The 24,507-nt window shown below is 39.8% G+C and overlaps 1 protein-coding gene across 1 annotated transcript; it reads right to left on the bottom strand.

Annotated features, from left to right (window-relative positions):
* Window positions 1–21: 21 nt before the first annotated feature.
* tara (SERTA domain-containing protein 2 taranis) lies at window positions 22–24,507 on the bottom strand. The gene is made up of 2 exons (XM_090112181.1): window positions 24,344–24,507; window positions 22–3,923 (listed from the first exon to the last, which is right to left on the bottom strand). The coding sequence occupies exons 1-2, from the start codon at window positions 24,365–24,367 to the stop codon at window positions 3,189–3,191; spliced, it is 759 nt and encodes a 252-aa protein (XP_089968307.1). The 5' UTR covers window positions 24,368–24,507; the 3' UTR covers window positions 22–3,188.

Below are 24,507 nucleotides of genomic sequence, written 5' to 3'. Positions count from 1 at the left end.
TGATAAATAAAAAGTCAGAAATTCTTCAACAGTAAATATTTATTATAAAAATTGCTCTTATAGCCACATTTCTGTTTCTATAATATATATAATATTTATGTTCATTCTTTGTGCCATTGTTTCACAAAATTATTCCTGTTCTTGTTATTTTCGACACAACAGCTTAAACAATATTAATATATTACAATATTTCTTACATTAGAACACCGGGAACAATTTTGAGTGACTCGTAACATGAGGAACGTACTAACAATTCGATGTGCAGACTGAGTACATTCAAAATTGATTTCACGATTTCCTAACGAGTATTCTTCTAGTAATATACACAAACGTTTTAATATAAATCCTGTCATTTTTTTGGTAACCAATGGCAATGAAAACACTAAGAAAAATTACACTTATATAAGGATTTTTACAAAGTTACGTATGATGACGCCGCGGACGTTTCTTTGAAATGTCCTCGACTAGAAGACGGATGTGACAACAGTCAACTCGCACAATAATTATTGCTGTATTTCACAACACAATGCGCGGCGCAGGGCTCGCCAACTGATTCCATGATATCTCAAATAATTATAACAACCTGCTATTTATATTTTAATCTATTATAAAAAGCGCCTTTGAACTATCAACACTCGACAGTTGGGCTTAACAGTAAATCTTCACATTGTGTCATTTGTTTCATCGTCCAAATGCGGTTTTTATAATTTCCAAGGAATAAACCTGTGCAATGGTTATATCTACGGGTTTTTGGAATTTCGATGCATATTTTACATAATTCTGTACACTATTATAATGACAGGACAGTCGATGAAAATATTGAAAATTTGTACATGATTGCAAGCATTCAGAATGAGCATTTATGATATTTCTGTCGCACAATATTTAATTTAAATTTTAATTCATTATTTTTACTAAATAATTTCAAAGTCTCAAACATCAAACATTTTATAAACATCATGTATTTAAGTACAGTATTAGAATCCAGTCAGCATTTGTTCATTGTGCAACAGAAATGTCAATATAAACTGTGTCAGTACAAAATGGGTTTATGTACGTCATAGAAATATATCCATAATTCACTAACTTACTTAAGTAAACCATCACAACCAATCATACGGACATATTTAACAAAAATATCTAGGTAGGTACGTATGAAAAATAATCAGTTCAATTAAACGATACAAGAAATAATAATTTTAATGCATCACCGAGTTTAGAACCCACGAATTTAACCTAACTAGAGAATATCTGAGTCTGTACTGGCAATATTTGTGACATCTTACAATAAAATGCAGCATGTAACTTGTGTATCTGTGGTCTGTACTGAGACGTGGGGCGAGCTCGTCCCGCCGCCAACAACATCATCTGAACTTGACAAACGATATCGATAAAATTATTAATTTACATAATTTATTTACAATCGCGTATCACCGCGCTATAATGCCCATCTCCGTAAATTTTATATGTACACTAAATTTAAGAACATAGTTTTCTCTCATTAGCTACCGAATCACAATTCAAATATTTGATTAATTGACAACGGTGGACAAACATGCGCCGGAGCACTAATGCATCTTACTTTATTGAAATTTGTACTTTGTTCTATTAAATGTCGTGATGTATGTTTGGTCCATGCAGTCGCAATTCCGTGTCGCGCCGGGTGATGTGCTATCGGGAGCGCGGTCGGTAACGAAAGTTAACCTATTATACAAAAATAATTCAATTTCGATGTAACCCGAACTAAATTTGATTGCAATGTCGCCGCAGCGATTGATTCCGACCGCAAATCCTGATAACACATTCATTAAGTCCCATTTCACGCGGGATGCTCACAACCCGAAGCTGCTAATGAGAGAACGTATCATTGCCGCGGTGAGGCAGCACCTTGTGACTAGATCTCTCTTGTTAGGAACGACGGGTTGCCGCCGATTACTATATAACTTATCATTCGATGTCTCAAATCTGTTTACCCATTACCGTAGCCTATTTTGTTTGTATCGCTCGCTTTTACGAATCAGATAGAGACGGCCTCCTGGCGGTGGAACTTTATAAAACTATATTACGGACTGCAAACGAAACGCCATTTACTAATAGTCGATAGAACGTTAGGAACTGTGTGTGAGTAGCAATTAATTATGAAAAAATATCACTAATATTCACAATTTAAGTAGTATTTAAATAATTTAATGTACTTAATAGTAACGGTATTAGTAAAAATAACTTCCAGCAACAGAAGGCCGTCGCATCTTTGGACAGAACGTGAACGTTAGCAATTCCTGTTGGTTTAAGTACAACCGTGACAGTGTTTAATATCATAAGTATACATTTATATTACAAATTCCAATCGTCAAGTGCGTGCCAATCGTGATACTTTCATTACACTCAGAAACAGTAAGGCTGTTTAATTGACAACCAGTCACAGCGCCATAAAGAAACGTTGGATGCGGAAATAATGAAAGTCCATCGATTTCTTAAGTACTTATCAATTAATAAATTACAGTTTGTTCTCAATTGTTTACAAATACATAGCAGTCAGCGCCGCGCTCGCACCAACATTCGGCACATGTCCATACACACAGAACTGGCGACCGCCTCCCGTCGCCGCTCGCGAGAAGCGCGCTCTCAGCAACAAGGAACAGAAACAGTAACACAATAATGTTTGGTAATCTCGCTCATCGTCAGCGGGCCACAGCGGGCGGGCGCACGGGAGGCCGGGGAACATAACACATAGTCACGCCGGTCGACATATTTTACAGAAAATATCAAGACAGAAATAATTTCAAATAATCCTCGTATCCTCTTTTAACATAATAAATATAGCATTTATCTAATTATACACAATAATTTCAACAAAAATTTCAAACACGGATCTTAACGATAAAACGTCTTCGGCTAAGTCACTTGTTGCAGTTCGGAATTCACTTAAAGAAATAAACTTATCAAAAATAACTCGGCTCGCGTTAAAGTCCCGCGTCTCGAAGCTAGCACCTTCCCATAGTGAATTTCATAATACTAACTACTGACTGCGCGTTCGCGTCGCGTCACGGGGCGGGCGGCGCCGACTAGAAGAGCCGCGCGGGCGGCGGGGCCGCGCCGCGCGGGCCGGGCTCAGCTGGCGCGCGCGGCCGGCGGCGTATCACAGGCGCTCAGGGGGGCGCGGGCGCGTCCTGCCCGCGCGCCGTGCACTAACTCGTCGGCACCAGCAGCCGCACGAAGCTGTCCTCGCTCCAGCCCCAGTCGTCGGGCCACGTCTCCTCGGGGGGGTCTAGCGCCGACCGCGACGAGAGGCTCAGCACGGAGCCCCAGTCGATGGTGCGCTGCTCCTCGTCGCCGTAACCGGAGTCCCGGTCGGGCTGCGGCGGCGCGGGGAAGGGTGTCGCGCGCCCCGCGGCCCCGTCGCGCGCGCCGAGCAGCTCGCAGCGTGTCACGCCGTTCGCCACGCAGGCGGGTTCGAAGGGCGCCTCTTCGGCGCTCTCGCGCTCCATCTCGCGCTCGATGCCGCGCAGCGTGTTGCAGACGAGCACCGAGCGGCGCAGGGAGGGGTCCGCCGTCTGGCGGAAGCGCGCCAGCTTGAGCGCGCAGAGGTTCATCATCTTTAGCCGCCTCTCGCGGTAGCATCGCCGCGAGGCGCAGCGGCCGGCGGCGCGGCCGTCGCAGCAGGCGCGCGCGGCGGCCCCGCCGAGCTCCAGGTAGGACTTGCCGTTCTCGGCGCGGATGGTGTCGTGCGCGCCGCACCAGCCGCCGCACCAGCGCCGGCGGCAGGCGCGCCGCTCCTCCTCCTCCCGCCAGCAGTCTCCGCCGCCCGCGCCGGCGGCCACGGCTTCCAGTCGCGCGATAGAATCTTCCCAGCGTGCGACCTTGCCGCCGCCCTCGCACGGGGAGCTGGCGCGCCGCTTGGCGCCGCACCCGCCACCCGAGCCCTGTAACGCAAAATTCGAAATTTAATATTACGAACATTAGCCACTGTAATAGATCGATCCATTTATTCCATAATATGTACATATATAGATCTTTCCATTGAAACATTTCTATATAAAGAATTTTTTACGAGAACGGGTCATATAAATTTATTAACTATTGTTCTTTGGAATTACCTATATGGCTATGGAAACTATTGATACAAGAACAATCAATTTCGTTTTGCATAAAGTCTATTTATAAACTTTCTAAATTAGTTAAATCCAAAAACTTTAAATATGTGTAATTGTAACTGTTACATTTGACAATTATGATACACGACCAACTTTATATCTAACGTACCATTTAAGAATTAATTCCAAATGGAAAGATCAAAGTGATATCCAGAGAGCAACTGAGTGTATAGTGAGTCGAACATCGCTCGAGGTACCTGGGGTTGCACAGGGTTCTATTGTGAAGGGACCCTTCCCTTTTTTTGGGTGCAATATGCTTTCGGGGCGCTACCCCACTGGGGCTCTGGCCAGGTAGATCCGTGTTTCAGAATACAACTGTGGGATTTGGATACAACTGGCGTTCGCATTCTTCAACTTAAATTGTTACCTTACAAAAGATTTTAACGAGCATTACGTACGGGAACCCTTCTTTCTAAGTCTTTTCTATTACGTTTTACGTTTTCCTTTTATTTTATCCTTCTTGGATTCTATTACCTATGCTTAGAATATATTTAACGAATAGAATAGTTAAAGACAACAAACGTGGAAAAAGAATCTATGTGACATTGAGTAGGTATTATGAGTAAGAATTTGTATACTTATGTAACATGTAATGTAACATTTCAAAAATATTTCACACTGCTAGACCACAAAATTCAATAAATGGATGAATTCAAAAGGACAATATAATTAAAAGCAACATTGTAATATCTACTGAAAATAAAACAGCCTAGCGTAAAATCTTACAACTTGTGAAACTTGAAAAACGAGCCGATCTATCGTAATAGCACCTGCGCGGCGTCGAGAATATACGTGAAGCTTTGTGTTGCTGTAATTCTATGAAGTCAATTTACTGTTTTTAAATAATTCCCTACTTCGGTAAATTTTATTCTTAAAAGTAACAACGCATTCATTTTAAGTCGTAATTATTTTATTCAAAAAAATCAGTTAGAAAACTCTACATGTAGAGTATTTTTATTTTTATATGTTATCGAATATTGTACTTGTATTAAATTGACTAAAATCTGATATATTTTATAATATATTATTAATCAAAATCAAACCTTTTGCCATGCGATTATTAATGCATTATTTAATTCATTTAATAATAGCTTATTGTCAATACAGTATCCTAAGATTCATGCATTATCGTGAAATCGAAAACGAGATATTTTACAAGTATGTAATAAACAATAACAGACTCAACCTAATCCAATTGGTACATAATGTAACAATTACTTAAGCTATAGCTACGCAATGCTAATGTGGTAAAAAAAATAGTAAACTTTACGTCCATCGGGCGGCAGATGCCTTTGCACCTGTCACGTATAGGTGGCACGCTTTTCTACGCAAAATAATTCAATAATCCACTGACCCTTCATGACTTCTTATTAAAAATAACTTAAAAAGTATTTCAAAGCTTAGGTAAAAATGAAACTACCAACGAAAGAGGCAAAAAAACAGGCTGCATTTTTGAATTGAATAAAGTTTTCGCAATTCAAATCTTTACCGCGTAAATACGCATAAGCACGCGTAGTCACACGGTACAGCGCTGCTCATTGCTCCGTTGACTCAACGATCACTCATCACTAAACTGTAAATAATTATTTTACGTCACCCTCTCTATCGTTCTTCGAAAAACGCTCTTATATTGTCTGCTTTTTTTAATTATGTAGAGTTCAGAATAAATGTGAAATTTTACAAGTAAAACTTTATACCAACATAATTTTATTTAATATTATACAGCGAATCAACTGGTATAAGAAGCGAGTAAAATAGCGGTGTCGTCGCCAGCGCTGGCGCTCATGAAAATAAATTTAGTATATGACGTCGGTGCCCTGGCGTTGCCGCATCGCTTCGTGGAACGTGGCCGTGCGACGTTGCCGCACCGTTCGCTCTTTCTAATCTTGTCGTAAAGTTCTTTTTCTGATGCGCAGCGCGTCGCTTGCCATTCGAAACTTGAAAATGTCTGACGTTTATTTTATCGCTCTTGTCGCATACTGCTGCATTTTATAACCTATGCTTAGTATAGAACTTTGGCTTTGTGAATTCAATATTTAATTAATTTTGTTTTTAATTAATTTAATTACAAATGTATGTTTGGCATATACAAATCATTTTAAGTAAAGCAAAACCTATATGCTGAACGCAAAAAAAGATACGTAAAGGTAGGAAAAATTTCGAGCAACCAGGCGAGTCGAACAGACTTTCTATGGCATTGTGAAGAACGAATAGATAGCGGCACAGCATTGCCTCAGAGCGCGCTTAACCATGTCGTTGTCGAGCAGACGAGGGTCGAGGCGGAGCGCAGTACGGCGCGGGCGAGGGAGAGGTTGCGGGGGGCTGCGGCGGGAGGGGCGCGGCGGTGTGCTAGTGTGCGGGCCCGGCGCTGCACGTGCACGCGCACACAGACGCGCCACATAATAACATCGCGTAGCGGCCGTCCGCTTCTATCTAGCGCTACAGCTACCTACGCTCCAACGAGCGCTGTATTATAGTCGACTATAAAATGGGGTAGATAGCGTGGGGTGTAGCTCTACATTATAAAGCGAGGCTATGCAAGAAAACATTTCGCTGCTTCTCTACTTATTTGACATTATTCAAACGATACTTTTATGTGGAAATGTTGGCTATCCTTTTGATAAAAAAAAACGGTTGAACACTTATAAATCTCTTTTAATAACATTATTAAATTAATAAACCATCGTCGCTTTAATTAAAAGGCTGCATTATAAAATTGAATGCGAAATGTAAACAAAGATGAAAGCATATTGCGAATGATTTGATTTTTATTACGCTTCCATTGTAAATCAACAAACACGATAATAAAACGGCGTAACGATATTTACTACAAGTGATCTACATAGTATCTTTTGTGCTCCATTCATAAATTCATAGCGTGAAGAGGTGTTAATCCGCAATATCGAATCGAGTCGATTGAATGACCGATTAACGAGAACCGTTTCTTTTCTGTACAATAGAGCTGTGGAGCACGTGATCGAGCTGTAGTTTCCATTCATCGAAGGGGTGTTCGGACCTGCTTGCCTTGTTTACAGGTGGCTGAAGATTAGATCGAGATAGCTCCGACTCAAACGTGCTTAATGCATCAAACCCTCGATTGTTTCCGAGCTTCCGATTATTATCTCGATCACGATGAATTGAACTTCCTAATGTCTTAATGAAAATTACTCGTTTGCAATTTGTGTATTGTTTTCTATAATATCTCTGGCGTATTGACGCTAGATAAACATTGGTTTATTTAATTATTTGATTTTTTTCTTATTTTATGAAATCTATCTGTATCATCGAACATAAAATTATTAATTAATGTATAGCATAATATACATAATATTATATTCCTACAATAGACAAATAGGTATATTTGTGTTAGATTTTATAATGAATGCAAACATTGGATCTTAACTAGACGCGATGGAAGCTTATCACTAACCATCATGAATCATGATATTAAAAAAAAATACACTCTATCTATCTATAATACCTACGAAAATTATAATCAGCAAGTCACTGATTAAAATTGAATAACATTGTGAAATTCCGAAAAAGCTATCTGCTGATAAGTACTTTAAAAAAAATTTCCAATATACAAAGTGGAAGGCGTTTTCGGGTCGCACATTCGAGCGTTCGCAAGCATAACCAAGGCAGCTCGGCCGGTCTGTGGCACGCACGTTTCCGTGAGCGGCGAGCGAGGCCGCGCCGCGCTGTGTGCGTGTGTGTATACGTACACCGCCGTGTGTGCGCACAACCAGTCTTACATCCTGTTTGGTGGCCCGTCGCTCGCGCAGCTTCGAATACACTTTAGAGCTTTTTATTTCACTTCTGCTCCGTTTAGATCGGTTTTAACGCTGCCCGTATTATTGGGGCATCGGATGTTTAAAAATTATTTGTTTTTTGACCGTGTAACATCGTAGAATTTTGAGCAAAAATTTTTGAATGATAAATTTAATAAGTATATTTTTTCAATTTCTAAATGTTATAATTGCTATCGCTTTGTATGAGACCATAGCTAGAATCAACATGCAACAGAATTTTTAATAATCATTTGAAAAAAGTATAATTATAACCTATTTACGTTGTATTCGGACCACAATAAGGAGAGTTGGCCGGGTACCGTTACGAAAGTGCGCGGTGAGGTTGAACAATTTAAGTGTGATGAATACAAAAAAAGTTTACGCATACCGTTAAGAAACAAACAAAAGGAATTCCACAGGAATGTGTTCCCGCATAAAAAGCAAGGGTATTCCCGAAACGCATTGTTTACAATGTGCAGAGGCGCGTGCGAGACGTGGCGTTATGCGTTTATTATGATGAGCGACTTGCCACTTGATGCAATGAAAGGGAAAATTGTAGTTTTTTGTGTAGCGATGACGCATTCGCTTCCCCGAACCTCGCCTCGCTTGGAATGTCGGTTGCGACTCGCGAGTTTGCAGCCGCCTAGTGGAATGTTTCCTCTTGCCTAGTAAAACCTGCTCATACGAAACTCCTTACCTTCAGCGGTAGCAGACCGTCTATAAATATTGAAACAGTTTCACATGCTAGCGAGTAAGTTTGCGAGATACTCGATGGCAATAATTTGGTAAATTTATTTGGACACGCTTGGAACTCTACATAGCGTTAAAAACGAATAACAGAATAACAAATTCTTTGTATTAAAGAGGTACATATTTGATAATTTTTATAATATCGCCCTTTCCAGTTAGGTATTCACAGTAACAATTACGTTGTAATATGTATATATTAGGCATGTGACGTAGCAAGTGCCGCTTTGTATGAGCTGTATGCGATTATTTCTCTACAAAGTTGACAACTTATTTATTCCTGGAAAATACTTGACTGTTTTCTTTCTGAATCGGGATCAAGGCTACATACACTGAAGCTATACAACTCTATGTTGCATAAGAGTGAAATCTCGTACTCGGGCTTCTTGCTATGGTTTTTTATTACATACACAAAGAAGTTTGAACTGTTTCTTGAATTGGGTAAGTTACGGTTCGAGCTTGACACTGACATTGTTAGACTCGCGTACGTAGTAGGTACATAAATCACTGCAATCCACGGGGCGAAGTGTTTCATGCTCATTTAAGATAATAAATCAGAAACCGCGGGCGTGAGCGAACCGATAATGACGTCACTGGCACGTATCTCGGAGAATCCCCGGAAGAGAATAAAATAAAAATGTCACGTAGCGATCAGCTGTCGGGCGCGAGCGTGACGGGAGGGCCGCACCGCAGCGATACGCATAACGACGCCGCAATAAAACTTATTTTTATGTTTTTCGCTTACAATGGCCGCGCGAAGGTCGAGCTATCTAAATGGGTCAATACACTCTGCGTAGTACGAGCGAACACGTGCTCCCGCGTTTGTAAATAGCGAGATATCGGCCGATTGTTGCAGTGATTAATGGGGGCGCGTAATGACTCGGCGCCGGCCGCCGCCCGCGCCGCTCGCTAATGTGCCCGTTCATTCATCGCCCCGACACTATTATTTGCTGACGGAGATGGTTTTGTTCGCATTCCGGTAATCGATGCGACGACATTAGGGCGATGCCCAATGTCAAGGTTGCACTTGATATGCGCACTCACCCGTCACTCGTTACGTCACCTGCACTTAATCCTCTCTCTAGATATATTTGTTATCAGTCCATTGTGTTCTCCGACTATTTTTGACGTAATCGACATCGTCTTTATTCTGTATTGTTTACAAATATTATCCATCGTACTGTGTACATTTTGCTGTTGATCAAATGGTTCATTTTCAATTGACTCTTGGTCTCTGTTACAAGTTCTACAAGTAGAGTAGATATAATAATATGACAACTCTACATCTGGGAACATATTCTTCACCAAATGTACAAATTCAATTTAAACGTTATTATAAGAAACCAGATCAATTTCGTGTAGTGAAATTAAGGTATGCGAATCTTGATTATTAAAGCCAGATTATATATAAATTTAAATGTGTATTTTACTACCTACTTTCAACTTTGTATCATTGAAACATTTTCATAAAATATCATACCAAAGTTGAACACATAAAGAGTGTTTTCATACGACATAGAGTTAGTTTCAAATCAGCTGTTGCGTCGAGAAATACGACACACTGCAGAGTTAACACTCATGTACCTAGGTGAGCCCTCGTCGTGTGGGAGCAATCGACAGCCGCGATAAGGGCCAGGTCACGGTTATCAATGGCGGTATCTCCATACGCGTTCGGCCACGACATCTCGCGCCCATTCACTATGAGGAACCCCCCGCGCTCCCCCGCGTCCTGTGCCCACCCCGTACTTCGCGGTGCATCCATGCAACAAGTTAGGTGTCTTGAAGAAGTTCCCAAACTACGTGTGAGGAAACTTGCCCTACATAATTATCTTCCCGACTTCAATTACACAGCTAATGATTTGAAGTTGCTACAGTGTTGTGAATCGACATTATTGATTGGCTCCATTGTAGCGATACATACAAAATAAAATTTAACCCACACTCCAAACGCTGATCAACCGAATAAAATTCTAGTGAAACACGCTGGTACATATTTTCAGTGATGCCCAATTAAATATGGATGTGATTGAAAAACGCGTGTCCGATAACGAGCGTGTACATAATTGGTGGGCGGTGGAAGCCTGGAGTGACCCAGTTGCGTTGCCCGGCGACCCGGGTGTCCCGGCCGAGCTCCCTCTGCCCCCACGCCCCACCCTTCTCCCGTCGCACTAAATAACCTGCCCGAAAGCGACACCTTAACAAAGGTCGTTCAACCGTCACAGGGTACTTTGCTCTTGTGATTTTTCATATGTGATATTCGACACCAACAATCCACTGCGTACCTCGGCCCGTGAAAAGCTGAAGGGCAATCGAGTGTCGTCTATTTCAGGAAAAAACAATTCAATTATTATAGATTCGGCTCGATGAAACAGAGAGGTTGAATTTGTAAATTCAGTTTCAGTTTCGAGCAAATAATGAAAAATATAGCAGCGAAATTCAAATATATTTATAATTGTTAAAAGTCGGGTTTACCGACTGCCACCCCAAGACGACGACTCCTTAAAGGGCGGAGGGGGATCGAGTAGAGTTGTATTTCTCCGAACTTGCGCAAAATTTCACTTTCTCTGAAGATGTTATGCGTAAAGTTAGCCACCCCTTTACTCCCGTCTTCGCTAACAAACTTTTATAAAATAGTTTCTCGTCTCTTTAAACATTTATCATCAGCAGTTCTGGCCTATTAACGCACCATTCAATAGCGTTAAATTTATACTGAATACGAAAAATATTATACGCTTTGAAATTTCTTTCATTTTATATCGTGCTATATAAAAGATTAAAAGTTTAACTAAAAACAAAACTTGCAGTACATTCGCAGAGAGCGCTTTTCACCCTCTGTGTGACATCGTTATCTTAGCAAATTCTAACCGAATAAAACATAAAAACGTACGTCAAAAAAAGTCCTTCTACTCACAAAAACCCTACTGCCACCTCGCCCTCTCTGAAGTTATAAAACACTGAAAGCGAGCGAATGAGGCGCAGTGTTCTCGACCTTATTCCTTATTGTCAGAGCTCAAAGTGGTGTACGCGGAGCGCACACGAAAGTCTCGTGGCTGAAAGGCGAGCACACGAGCGTAGAAGGTTTAAAGCAAAATGAAAGCCGACTTCGCTCTTAATTCACCAGTACATAGATGCGGCATACGAACGTCGATAGAGCTCCCCCGGCCGCCTCGCGCGCCCGCGCCGCCCGCCCCCACGCCGGGTATAAATAAGGGGGAAAACTCCGGTTAACAAGAGAGTGAGCACCCTCCCTCGCGGCATCGCTGGAAGGGAGAATTAAGGGGGTTGCGGCGAAGGACGAATTAAGGAGATGAGAGAGCACACGCTCTCGAGACGAAACGTCATGCCGAGCGGGGAATTATACAAAAAGCTTCTGAATACTGCAATGCTCATTTCGCTTTTTTGTTCTTCGATATATTTTATAAACTATGTATTTATAATTAATAATAAGTAATCAACATAATATCTAGTAACTAGAAACATTACTTCAAATACCTACCTAGATGTAGAACAATATAGTACGTTCATAATATGTTATCATATATTTCTGATTACAAATATCTAGAACTTATTTTTTAAGTCATAAATAACAAACTATATCCCTCTGGAGTTAGGGTTTGTTTTCGGTAGAATTGGTGGAGCTCCTTTGTCTTGCTAATTCTGGACGGAGCAGAATCGATCGTATTACAGAGTCTCAAGGTGGAGTTTGGCAAAACGGAATCGTAATATTCTTTGGAAGAGGGTGGGTATAAATTTTCCATGGGGGCAGACGGGGCGACGTCGCGCGAGGGCGCCGCTGACTCACTCGGCGGTTACGGGCGTGGGGCGCGGGTAGCACATATTATAAGTATCTTCTCACATGTCACAAACTTTTCTCCGCATCGAGAAACTTTGTTAACGTCAACCGAGCACGTGGCCTTCGGCATTATACATAATTACTACTACGATTCCCGCGCAAATGCGAAAACTTTATCGCCTACTTTTTACGATCAATGTCAAGTGCTTAGGCCTTAATGAAAACAAATTCTAGTATTTGGTCTTGTTAATTATAAATATTTATATTCATTGACAGCGTAGTTCCTGGTGCTAGTTTTCATTGCGCTTAGGTACTTATATCTACTTAATTAATTACCGCTAACATAGAGAGCGAAACTCTAGAATTTTACATAGTATCATACCTACTTATATATTTTCTTTTTCAAAAAAAAAAAATAACAAGATGACCAGCAGATACACAAACATAATATCAGAATATCGCAAACCTTTTTTTATCCAACTACGTAGAATGTTTAGAGCGGAAATACATTGAAAATACATTAAATTCCAAACAGCATAACATATAATAATAATAATTGTCCGTGATAAGAGTGTCGGGCAATCAGCGTTACATCGGTCCGTCACCTTGAAGACTGATAACGGGCCCGCTGATAAGACGCTTGCGACATTCTCGCGGTACGAGTTACAGCCGTGATTATTTAATTATAATTTTACATAAATCTTTACTGTTTTCATTAGGCTACAAATCATTGAGTAATTTACATCATTACATAAAAACATACACCGACTATCATTATGCAAATATCATGTTATCCATTCACCAAGATTTTTTAATCGTATTCAGTGTTACGATGGTCATTAATATATGTATTATCAGTATGCGATACATTACGAATTTCGCTGAATGGTTTAGTTGCTGTTTAGTGTTTACTGTTTATTATCATAAATAATTTATAATTTTTCTAATAAATTGTAAATCAATATGAATCTAAGAAATTACAGTGCGGTGTTGATAGTTGAATATTATATGCTCCATCAAATATTCAGAAGCGTGATACTTTTTCTAATATCGAATACCTACATGTAACGCATATATATTTCTTTTAGAACCTTTATAGCGACGCGTTCGTTTTCAGCATTAGCATATTGAAAGCAATAAATGTTGGAAGATGTGTGTTCGTTCGCTGCGCTCTGTGAACTGAGATCGGAGAGTTCTCTCCAGGCTGTATATTGTTATATCCATTGCGACGAAGGGGCGGCTTTATCTATATATTCGCCCCTCCTCCAAGAAAATACGCTGGCGTAGCGCGGGAACGACTTTCCCGCTAAAACTTATAGCCAGAGGCGGCTCGCCCTAAGGAGCGCTGGTGCAGTGAACTCCCATAAATAATTATAATAAAATCATAGTCCTTAATTTAATTATTACCATTAATTATTACTATTTAAAATCAATCGTAATCTTTAAAACTACTGTTAATACCAATGAATATATCCATCATTCCATCATCCCATACACCTGTATAATACCTACTGTATTATGTAACGCGCGAAGCGGAGCGCTCACGATTGCGCTCCAATGAAAAAAGATTTAGTACATTTCCTAATACGAAATCCAATAGGAGTGAAAGAGAGGGTTTTGCCAGAGCCCTACGCGTGAAACAAAAGATTTTCTATGGAAAAGTAGCAAAATTCGGAGCGCCGCACCCGCAAACGTTGCCGGTTCGTTTTTACCGCCAGGCAGCCCCCCTAGTCAAGTGGCTTTCTGTTAGCGTAGCGTTCAATAGAATAGACTACGAATGTATGAGATTGACGTAATCTGTAGATACGTGTATCTACAGATTACGTCAATCTCATACATTCGTAGTCTATTCTATTGAACGCTACGCTAACAGAAAGCCACTTGACTAGGGGGGCAGGACAGCGATTGCGCGCGCGGCGCGAGGTTGCCAGTTACCACTTCTATAATATAAACAAACACTCGAGTCAACTTCAATGCACGCGCGCGATTCATGCAATTTTCTAATTAAAATTATAAAATACGTGTTGAAATAGCCTGTAGTTATCAGTAGGTATTACTTGTGAGTGTTAAAATGAACAATAATTATAATGTGGCGTTCATTAAAAAGTGTGATAAAACGTTACAAATTCGGCTTGAATGTAAAGCTAAGGGCCACGGCCTGAACTTGATCTTACGCAAAAATGTACGACAAAAACGAAAACATATACGCGTGTGTTTAAATCTGAACAATATGTGAAAACACCGTGGTTGTGTGGTTGTGATGAAAGCAACAAACTATTTTGTTTTCCGTGTCTTTTATTTAAAGCGGGCGCGGCCGGCGGAGGTGAGAGTGCTTGGACTGAAACGGGCGTTGACGACTTAGCTCATCTTTCAATCAAGATGAAAAAACACTCACAATCTCGGTACCATTTGTTGAATGAACTGCAATTGGCGTCTATCGGTCTTGTCGCTTTAGGTTATAGATATTTTTGCACACCAAAAAGAAAGACGTATCACGTATGCATTTTCTTTATAGTTAAGTAATTTTTTTGATAAATTGTACTGCTTTACACCATGTATTTTCAGTGTTTTATTTCAAGTGAACACCCATAAAATTTTGTCACGAGCCGCCTCTGCTTATAGCCAGTTCGTTTTGACGCGACGCTTTTTCATGAGCTTGACTTAGCCGTCGTTTTATGGAAAGCAGATTTTGCACGAGCTAAATAACTTCGCAAATTTATGAGCATTCAATCCTGTTATGTCTAACTTTGTCTCTTTAGTTATTTAACGAATTAGGCTGATCATTTCAACGTGAAGAATACTAGGAGCTTGATATTTGTCTAGAGCCTCGGTCGGTATAATCAATTTATAGTGGTAAGGAAAACAGAAATGTGGCCACCAAACGTATCGTTCGGTTTACTGTTGCCAGCTAATGGCGATAGGGCCAGTGTGGTAGTACCGTTGCTGCTTTGCATAAGTAATGACCACCGATGCCTCCCGCCGTCCCGCGCCCCTCGCCCGCCCCTGCTCTAGGCCTATCGATTGCGGCGGCGCGAGGGCGGGCCGCATCGCCGTAATTGTCACAGCAAGTAAAATCATACTCGTTTCTCTTAATATCAGCCTTATTACTATGGCATAAAACGCAAACTGCCTAAAATCAATCTCAAATAGACTACCAAATGTGTTATAGTCCGCTCTAAGTTTGGAGGCGGCTCGTAATAGAGCCTTCGAAAAGTCTATGACAGAACTTAATTAGACAGGCGTGCGATAGCGACAAATGGATTTTACTTGTCCAATATTTCTGCGCAAATTCTGGCCTTAAAAGTAAACTGTTTAAAATTAGTGGTCCTGTGTGTGAATTGAGCTGACCGTTTCAGCTCGTCGGCGGTATATATTTGTTCATTTTGTTAGCAGCAATCTGCTACCAGCTAAAAACAACACGATTTTCAGACGTGCTCAGTTCAAATAGAGAGCTTAATTCAGATGTTGAATTCAGATATTTTCAGAATTATTGCAGATTTAAATAATCCAAAGATTGGAACGTATGCTAACGTATGTCGTCGTACCTACTGACAGTATGCTACAACGTTTTCATCTTTTTAGAAAACAATAACGCATTCGAGCAACGAAGCGAGCGACGTCGCATCGCATGTATTAATAGTAGTCGTCTAATAGCGCTGTTTTTTAGCGCACAACCAGCGACGAAAGTATGGTGAAAGTTGCGCGTTGACGTCACACACACACGCGCAAACACGCGTGCTGTGCCCGCGCCGCAGCCGACGTGACAGCCGAGGCGCGCCGCTCACCTCAGTCTTACCAAACGACGTTGCAACACATCGCATGAGAAATACACCAGCCCGATACTCAGTGGCCTCTCTCGACACGTTCTCTTACCCAACAGACAGACTGTACGTACGAGTTCGACTCCGCTGTAATATGCGACTGAACTCTACCGAAGGACTATGGGCGTTCCCCGCTGCTGATAATAATTGATTATATACGGGTTCTACTGATTGCATGCGGGTGGCTTAATAAACAAAAATACAAGTCATAAATAACAGAAAAAGTCGAGACGTATGTGGACAAAAGTTTACCCGAGACGTCTGTGCAAGAGCCCGGCCTAGATTAAACTAAATACACACGCATTTCATTCATAATATAATCACGAGGATAGTTAATCGGATGGTGTCGTATGTGAAGGGCAGAAGTAGCAAAATTCGCCGGCAGTGGAGTTACGGCACGCCCGCGCCGCCCGTGGCGACAATTAATTACATAAAGTGAGAGATGAAAAGGAAAACGACCGACGATCAGCTGATTTCTGATGCGTGCGTAAAGTGTTCTATAATTACCAACAGTGCTATATTTTGAAAACCAGTATTGACTAAAATCGTTGCTACAACGTTGATTCCATTGCGTATATGTCTAACCAAAAAATAAGCTGAAATACGTACCAATTTATTTTGAGATTGCTAGTCTAGGATGCTGTACGCGTGCTAATAAGCCTCACATTTAAATCGCACAAAGAACACTAATTATAGGAATCTACTTGAAAACTGTGCACGATACAACAAATTTTAATTACCTACTCTACCAATCATACATTGCTAGTATTTTGCATTACATGTTTACAAAAGACGCTTAATTTGCAAAGTGTAGGTGTAATCTGCAGAAGCTTTATTTTTCATTGCCAAAAAAGCTATGAGAGGTGACGTCACGACCTCAGTGGGGTAAAGGAGATTAGACGGGGTGGGAACGAGATTGGGAGCGGAGGCGTTCTGACGCCAGCACCCCTACCCCTTATACTCGATTTCAAAGCGTACTGCTCAACATGATTAAAAATTTTATAGTTCTCATCGAATTATTTTCGAAATACTGCTAAGAATAAGGTTAATGAATTGTTAATGGTAATGCATTTTTGGGTTAACTAAGGTGCATTTATTGTTAATGTACGATTGGAATATATTGACGAAACTACAAATTTTAATTAGTGAAATTTTCAGTATGATTCAGATTGATGAGATGATTATTTAAAAAAATGTCAAAGTATTTAAAAGCAAAATAGCTCAAACATTTAAACTGTAAACTAATTAGCAAATATTCAGTACAAAACATTTCGAGGCACGAGTGAGTTTCCATGATAACGTTTTCTATAGAGATCAAGAGACGGGGCGGGGGATGAATCCCCACAGTGGGGAGACATGTCGATCCCCTTACCCCACACTCACACACTGCATTATAGTAATTTACAATTAAAAATATTTTCTAGTCGTATTTGAAAAAACGGAAAAGATAAACCTGATTTATGACTATTGTAAGACGTAGTATATTATTATTAGTCTGTGCTATTGATGTAAGTATGCAATTTTCTTTAACACTTTCAATCTAGTATTTATTTTGTATTTTGTAACTATGTACTAATTAATAAGTCCTTTGTGTATCACATAAATATAAATGACATTTCATATTTGAAATATTTAAGCACTTAAAATGAACGCCTGAATAAAAATTTTATTTTACGATTTACAAAAAAAACGTGTGAATTCTCATAGCGGCTGATTACGATCTACGACAAGCAACGGAAGAAGAATGAATTTTTAATAAACACAGCGCGGGTGGGTTCCCACTTCCCGTGCTACCCATCTACCTCTAAACGGCACGCACTTAGAAGATTAGTCCCGAGAGCAACTCTACCTAAGTGACTAACAACAAACATCCATAATAAAATAGGACCGTTTCTTTTACTACATCAAATAATCAAATCTCGAATATATTTATTTACGATCACTTCACTCCTTTAGATCTATCAATACAAATAAGAAAATAAAGCACCGCACGTGGACGTAAACAAACAAAAAAGTGACACACTTTACACGAAATATCATAAATCCGAACATCAACAGGTAGCGCGTAATAAAATAAAAGCAATAAAAGATAAGGCGGCGACCCGGAATGCAATAACAATGTAAATAGAGTTTTATAGTGTAAACAAGAAGAATATGGATGTGTTACGTAAACACTACGTCAGCGGGCGGCGCGTCACGGGTGCGACGTCACGGGAAGTCCGCAATAGATATACATATTTACAGTAGCCGTGCACCGCGCGGGTTCAATGTCGAGCTATCTATCGCCCATCAATCACCGATAGACGCGGGACATCCTCCCGCAAACAAACATCGCCCGTCGCGCGCGTTTCTATTTCCCTGCGAGCTGCGACTTACTACGGCCACACTACGGCCGCAGTTGTGCAAGGATCGACTGAACCTAAATCGAGACATAATTACCGTTAGATTACGCGTCATCGATTTGACGTAACATTTAGCACGCGCACGTTAATCTTTCAGCAAAAAGCGGCGATGCGGACAGATGAGTAAACAATCGATGTATGGTAATTATCGCCGGCGGAAAGTATCGATATCGTCGGTGCGTGACTGGCGGAGAGGTGAGCTGGGAACAAGGCCGGCGATGTTTACAAACTTCCGTCACGAGCCGCGAGCACTTGTCACCGTTCCGTTCCTCACACACGTCTACGCAAATAATGGCGAGCCCTCACCATTGACATTGTCCCACTTAGAACGACTGGCCGGCTGTCTAGACTTAAAATGCGTCCGTTGATAGACAGATTACTTGTATGTTGTAACTTACGATCGTTTAACTGTTGCGTGCATTGTCTCCCTACTTAGCGAGTCAACGCTGCGTTGAAATCATTTTGTCTTCCTAGTACACTGTACAATTTCGCTTCATAGGTATTCAGTATATTTTAAATTTCATAAAAGCATAAAATATGAAAGAGAATATGTCACACTGCAACAGTAAATAGCAATTCCTTGATTATAAACGTCGACAAATGAGCAACGGTATTCGCCAAAGATAGAATAACTTTAGCGAAGAGTATTCTAAATTTTCAAAGGCGTACGTACACCCTTGTATTTACCGTGCCCTGTATAGGGTGGCTAGGGGAGCGCATTGGGGTGGCTGGCAGCCCCGGTGCAGTAGGCGCGTAGTAGCTGCAATAACGGAGCAGTGAAAGTGTCGCGGCTCGCTTCAACCGTCAATGGGTGAAGACGTACTACTCCCTTCACCCCTTCGTCTTGAGCACAAACTTGCAGTTAATACTAAGTTATTCGGCAAGACAGCACGTATGCAGCCCGCAATGCACTCACGAACATCTCAAATGTTTTATGCCTTGTACCTAAATTGTTCGTTTAAAAAGTTATAATTTTTCAATGTGCAAGTTGGAGTTGGTTGTAAAAACAAGCTAACATTGATCAGTCATTTATAAGAATGGATATGAACGATTTTGGATATCGAAACGTACGTGATCGCGTGGTGACATGTCGCGGCGACAAGCATATAAATGCGAGGAACGAGTACACCGTCATTATCTCAAATCATGAATGAAACGGAACGTAAATTGAAATGTATCGCGTGCCATAATCCGAGTGCATTAATCTCACTCAAATGCCGATCGTTGCGTCACATCGAACAGCAAACGGCTCAAGTTCATTGATCCACTTAATGTCCGCGCTAAATGTGTCGTTATTGTTGAATGTCAAAACAATGTTACATAATAATACGCGTTTACATGCCATTTGCGCACGTGGTGGAGTAGAGTAGCGAGCGGCGAGGAGCGAGCCGCGGCCGCGTTCCGGCGCCTGCCCACTTCCGACTGATCACTAGCAATACGTCATTATGTTTATTTATGAGCTTATGATTATAAAATGACGTTTACTACATTCTGATATCGTTCGAGTTGTATAATAACATCTATTCATTCATAAATGATTAATAGTCGCTACCTACGAAATAGATTTGTAGTGGCATTAATGAAGCTATTATCGTATAATTATACCTAAACAAGATTTTACGCTTGCCGTCTGTAGTAAAACATAATTCACAACATTAAAATGTTTTATTTACATTTGTTCACGTCAAACCATTAAAGGATTTGTGAGGTAATATTTTATTTTCCTTACATTCTTACACACAACTAAACTATGTATTTAAATACCTATTCTTTACAGCTTTAGCAAAATAAACACGCTAAGTCATCGTACCATTCATAATTTTTATAATTAGATATTGCCTTCAACCCATTATAAACTATACAACCTATTACAACTTATTAAAACTTATAAATATAATCCACATTACTACAAACAGGCACCTTCACCATATGATTATTATCAACAACCAGTTTGACACAATAAAAGTATACACAAATAAACATTTAAAATTGATGACAGCTATTAAACTTTCACCCCAGGATGAACTTGACCGTCGAAATAAGAAAATGGCAATAAAAACGTCAGTCTTATGGCATGACGTGAATTTACATAAATTATTATTGGCGGCGGAGCGTCTGGGACGAACGGTCGGGAGCATGTTTACCCGGTTGCAATGTTTACATAGGCATCCGTACACGAAACTGAAGTTCAACGACACCTTTATTGTTTTATAGACACGTAATTGGGTCGCGGTGCGTTCAAAACATGTGTGCTTAGTTGGCAGAATCGCAAATCGAACGACACCGTTTTGCAACTTTGAGCTGCTTTTATTTATTCACTTTCGTATGCAATTTACATTTTTCATTAGGTAACGATTTTGACTTGGGATTAGTTCCTTTTAAGTACATAATTGTTTTATGACTTAAACTTTATCTATTTAAACGTATTATCTAATGATACTGATGTAGCTAATGAGTTAACCAATTTCTCCGAACATATTGTTACAAAAATGTTCAACTGTTAAATTTATACTAGCAACTGGGATTTCCAAGAGATAAAGACATAATTTGGTGTTGGAGAGAGAACCTAACTAAATACTCAAAGGGGCCACAACACAATTCAAAAATAACAAATTATAGGATTAGCACATTTCAACACTTGTTCATCGAACAGCGCGTGCCAACAATAGACCAGTAACAAAAAGTAAAAAAAAAATCAAACAGACGCCACGAGTAATTCAATACGATAATAAAATATGAACCGTATTGAATTCGGTACACCTGACGCGGTTTTTCTAAACAGGTGCGATCGGCCATTCATAATTCACGTCGTTAAGTGTCGATGCCCTATATTATTGTAGTGTCTCAAGTTCATTGAGTCACACAATAGGCTCATAATTGGTTGTAAACGTTTATGTCAAAACGCCGGCGCGATTCAGAATGTTTTACATAATTAGTTTTGTTTGCATACGTGATTATTATGCGTGTCTTCGCGGATGACGTCCGGTGCGTTGCGGCACATTCATTCATTTGTTTATATTGTTTACTAACTTTAGCCACGTGCTCCAATGTGAACGTGTTAAGTGATTATCACAATCGCATCCGTTGATAATCGAATTTGTGCGTTCAAGATTCGCGATAGCGTTGTGAGAATTTCACGGGAATATTATTTATGTTTTGTTTTTATATGCATTCAGTCTGGTGTAGTCAATGTAAAAATGATATAAGTTGTCTCACTTGTCTCTGTCTGGGGGTATTTGAATAGTTTACTAACTTGATTCTGATACATATAGGTACATATACAATTTAAGTAAATTTCTGTGCACGTGAAAACCGAAAACACATACATAATTCATTTTTTTTTCTTTCGTCTTGGCAACAAGATGGCAATAGACTTTTTTTTGCAATAACATAGGTATTAACATTTGCTGCCCATTGTTGAAAATTACAAATTAACGAACTAATTTGGAATATATTTAAGTCCGGATAGGTACCTACATTCCTCAGAAAAATAATAGTAAGCAAAATCTAATAAATCCCAAAAGGCACTAGTAATTCCTAAATTTCTCATCGTGCATAACTAATCATAGGTACTTATTTCTTCATAAAATATTTTGCATAGCAATACCTACATTCATGTATTCTAAAAATATTATTTTTGTTATTGGGAATATTTGCAAAGGTAGGTGGTATATGTATAAATAGCAAGACAAATGTCCATCCACAGCAATTTATAAAGTGTAGGTAGTCTTTATCCGAACTGAACCAATATCAAGTTCGGAATAACGGGTTATTGGCAAACAGCAATACACGGCATACGAGTGACGTGTGAGGGCTGAGGACAGATGCACGTGACTGCAACAAGTCGCATTCCTAGATGCACCCTTCACCCACCCTCCCCAACCACCCGATAGGCCTACTAAAGTTTATGTCAACAAACGAAAGTTATTTTACTTGGTTACTACCTATACAGAAACGAAATACCTAACAATAAGTACCAACCATTATTATTATCGCCTTATTCTTTGAAACGAACTTATGGTTAAACAATTACAACGATATCAATAACTTATCTGATAAGCGATAACATATTATCGGCGGGATAACATATTTGCAACACAGTTTTTTATATATCTTTTCTATTTCTTTATGAAAAGAAAAAAGAGATAGACAGAGAACCAAAGAAGGTATGGGGCGGGGCGCCCCAATCGTTGCCATAACAACGAGCCCTCGTGCTTGTTGGGAAAACCCAAAATTGAAATAGGAATATACATCAAGACTGTTATTAGCTTGTACATATCTACTGTAATAAATAAATAAATATTCCATTAGGACTGACTTTTTAATGTAGCATAAAATAACTATGTTTTACCTAGGTATATGACTATCGTTTTTTTCATAGTTCTTATTATTTCTTTGTTCATACTTATACAATTTATATAATAGAAATTCTAATAACTAGAAGGACATACAATATTCTCTAATCCAGGAAAACGTACTAAAGTGCGAAAAATATATTCGAATTATAGACACGAGTTCGTAATAAAACGAAGGAGCAATATAGAAAGTAAAGTGTGTTCGCGCTGGCAAGCCAACTCGGCGATAATTAATGTGGAGTCGAGCGAGCGAACGGCGCCGGCAGCCTCGCGCCGCGCACACAAAAAACCCGCCCCGACACAAAAACACCCGTCGCCAGACAGAGACGGCGCTATGAGTTAGAGCGAAATAGTAACGTTTACATATTTCTTGATGACTTCTCGCTCGCCTCGAGCGTCGCGCAGTTATCAAGATTCGAGGCGAATACAGCGCTTTTGATTTAAAACTACAGAATGCGCCCTTCTATCTATCACATGACGTTTGACAGGTCGCCGGAAACGCGGCAAGATGTCAGATTCGAAAAAAGGCGCGTATCGCACTTTTAAGTGTAAACATTTTTTTAACTATTTGCGTTTCACAATATCTAACAAAGGACTAAGTTTCTTTTTTTTAGTTAAATTTAACTGAATAACTTCGTGGAAAATTACAAATAAGTAAATAACCATTATGCATATTTGCTTTCTATATGTACTAACTTTAACGGGTATATATACTATACTATAATATGTACATATTATGACTGAAAAGTTAATCACTATGAACATATTCTAAAAATTTAATTTGGGTGGGTATTTACATAAATTGAGTAAAAAAACAATGAAGTACGACAGACAGAAATTACGGCGGGTAGACATAAACTGATGGGTAATAATAATATCTGTGAAAAACGAATGAATCCCACATTGATCCAAAATACGAAGTAAACAACTTTTTTTTGATTGAATTCTATTCCTTTTTGAATGAATAAATATTGCATTCTCTATTAAAACGTTCTTAGTTCTTACATCAATACTAGAAAAGAAAGAACTTGAACAAAGTGTTGCAAAGTTCGAATTGTGTAATATCAGGAAAAATATTTCTATGAAAGCATTTATTTCCTCGAATCGGATTATAGTTTCCATAAGATCCAAAAGAACATAGTTGTCAAAACCTAGTCTTGGACTTACAAAAATCACTTGATGTTACTCAACTGAATCAAGTTGCAAACTATGTTGAAGTTGAATAAATTTCCACACACAAGAACAATACGCACGGGGGGACGTATAGAACTGTATCTTACCTGGAAATCACTCCACATCTTCATGGGGATACACCATAGTTCCGATACGAAAACATCACAAGAACACGATAACAACTGTCAAATATGTCACAGCACGGCGTCACTAACACGTACAATCGGTGCAGAGGCCGGGCGCAGACTGACGAGAGCGAGCTGCGAGGCGA

Source organism: Colias eurytheme, chromosome 18 (assembly GCF_061535395.1).
Source record: "Colias eurytheme isolate Ceu_HAF_F1 chromosome 18, ilColEury1 Martin Lab GWU primary, whole genome shotgun sequence".
Lineage (NCBI taxonomy): Eukaryota > Metazoa > Arthropoda > Insecta > Lepidoptera > Pieridae > Colias > Colias eurytheme.
This window is presented reverse-complemented; position numbering and strand designations above follow the sequence as displayed.

Bases quoted from the DNA above. Each gene is read 5' to 3' on its own strand.
- tara (XM_090112181.1), bottom strand. From the start codon at position 24,367: ATGAAGATGTGGAGTGATTTCCAG. The intron at 3,924-24,343 runs GTAAGATACAGT...TTTGCGTTACAG, and splicing joins AGATGTGGAGTGATTTCCAG to GGCTCGGGTGGCGGGTGCGG.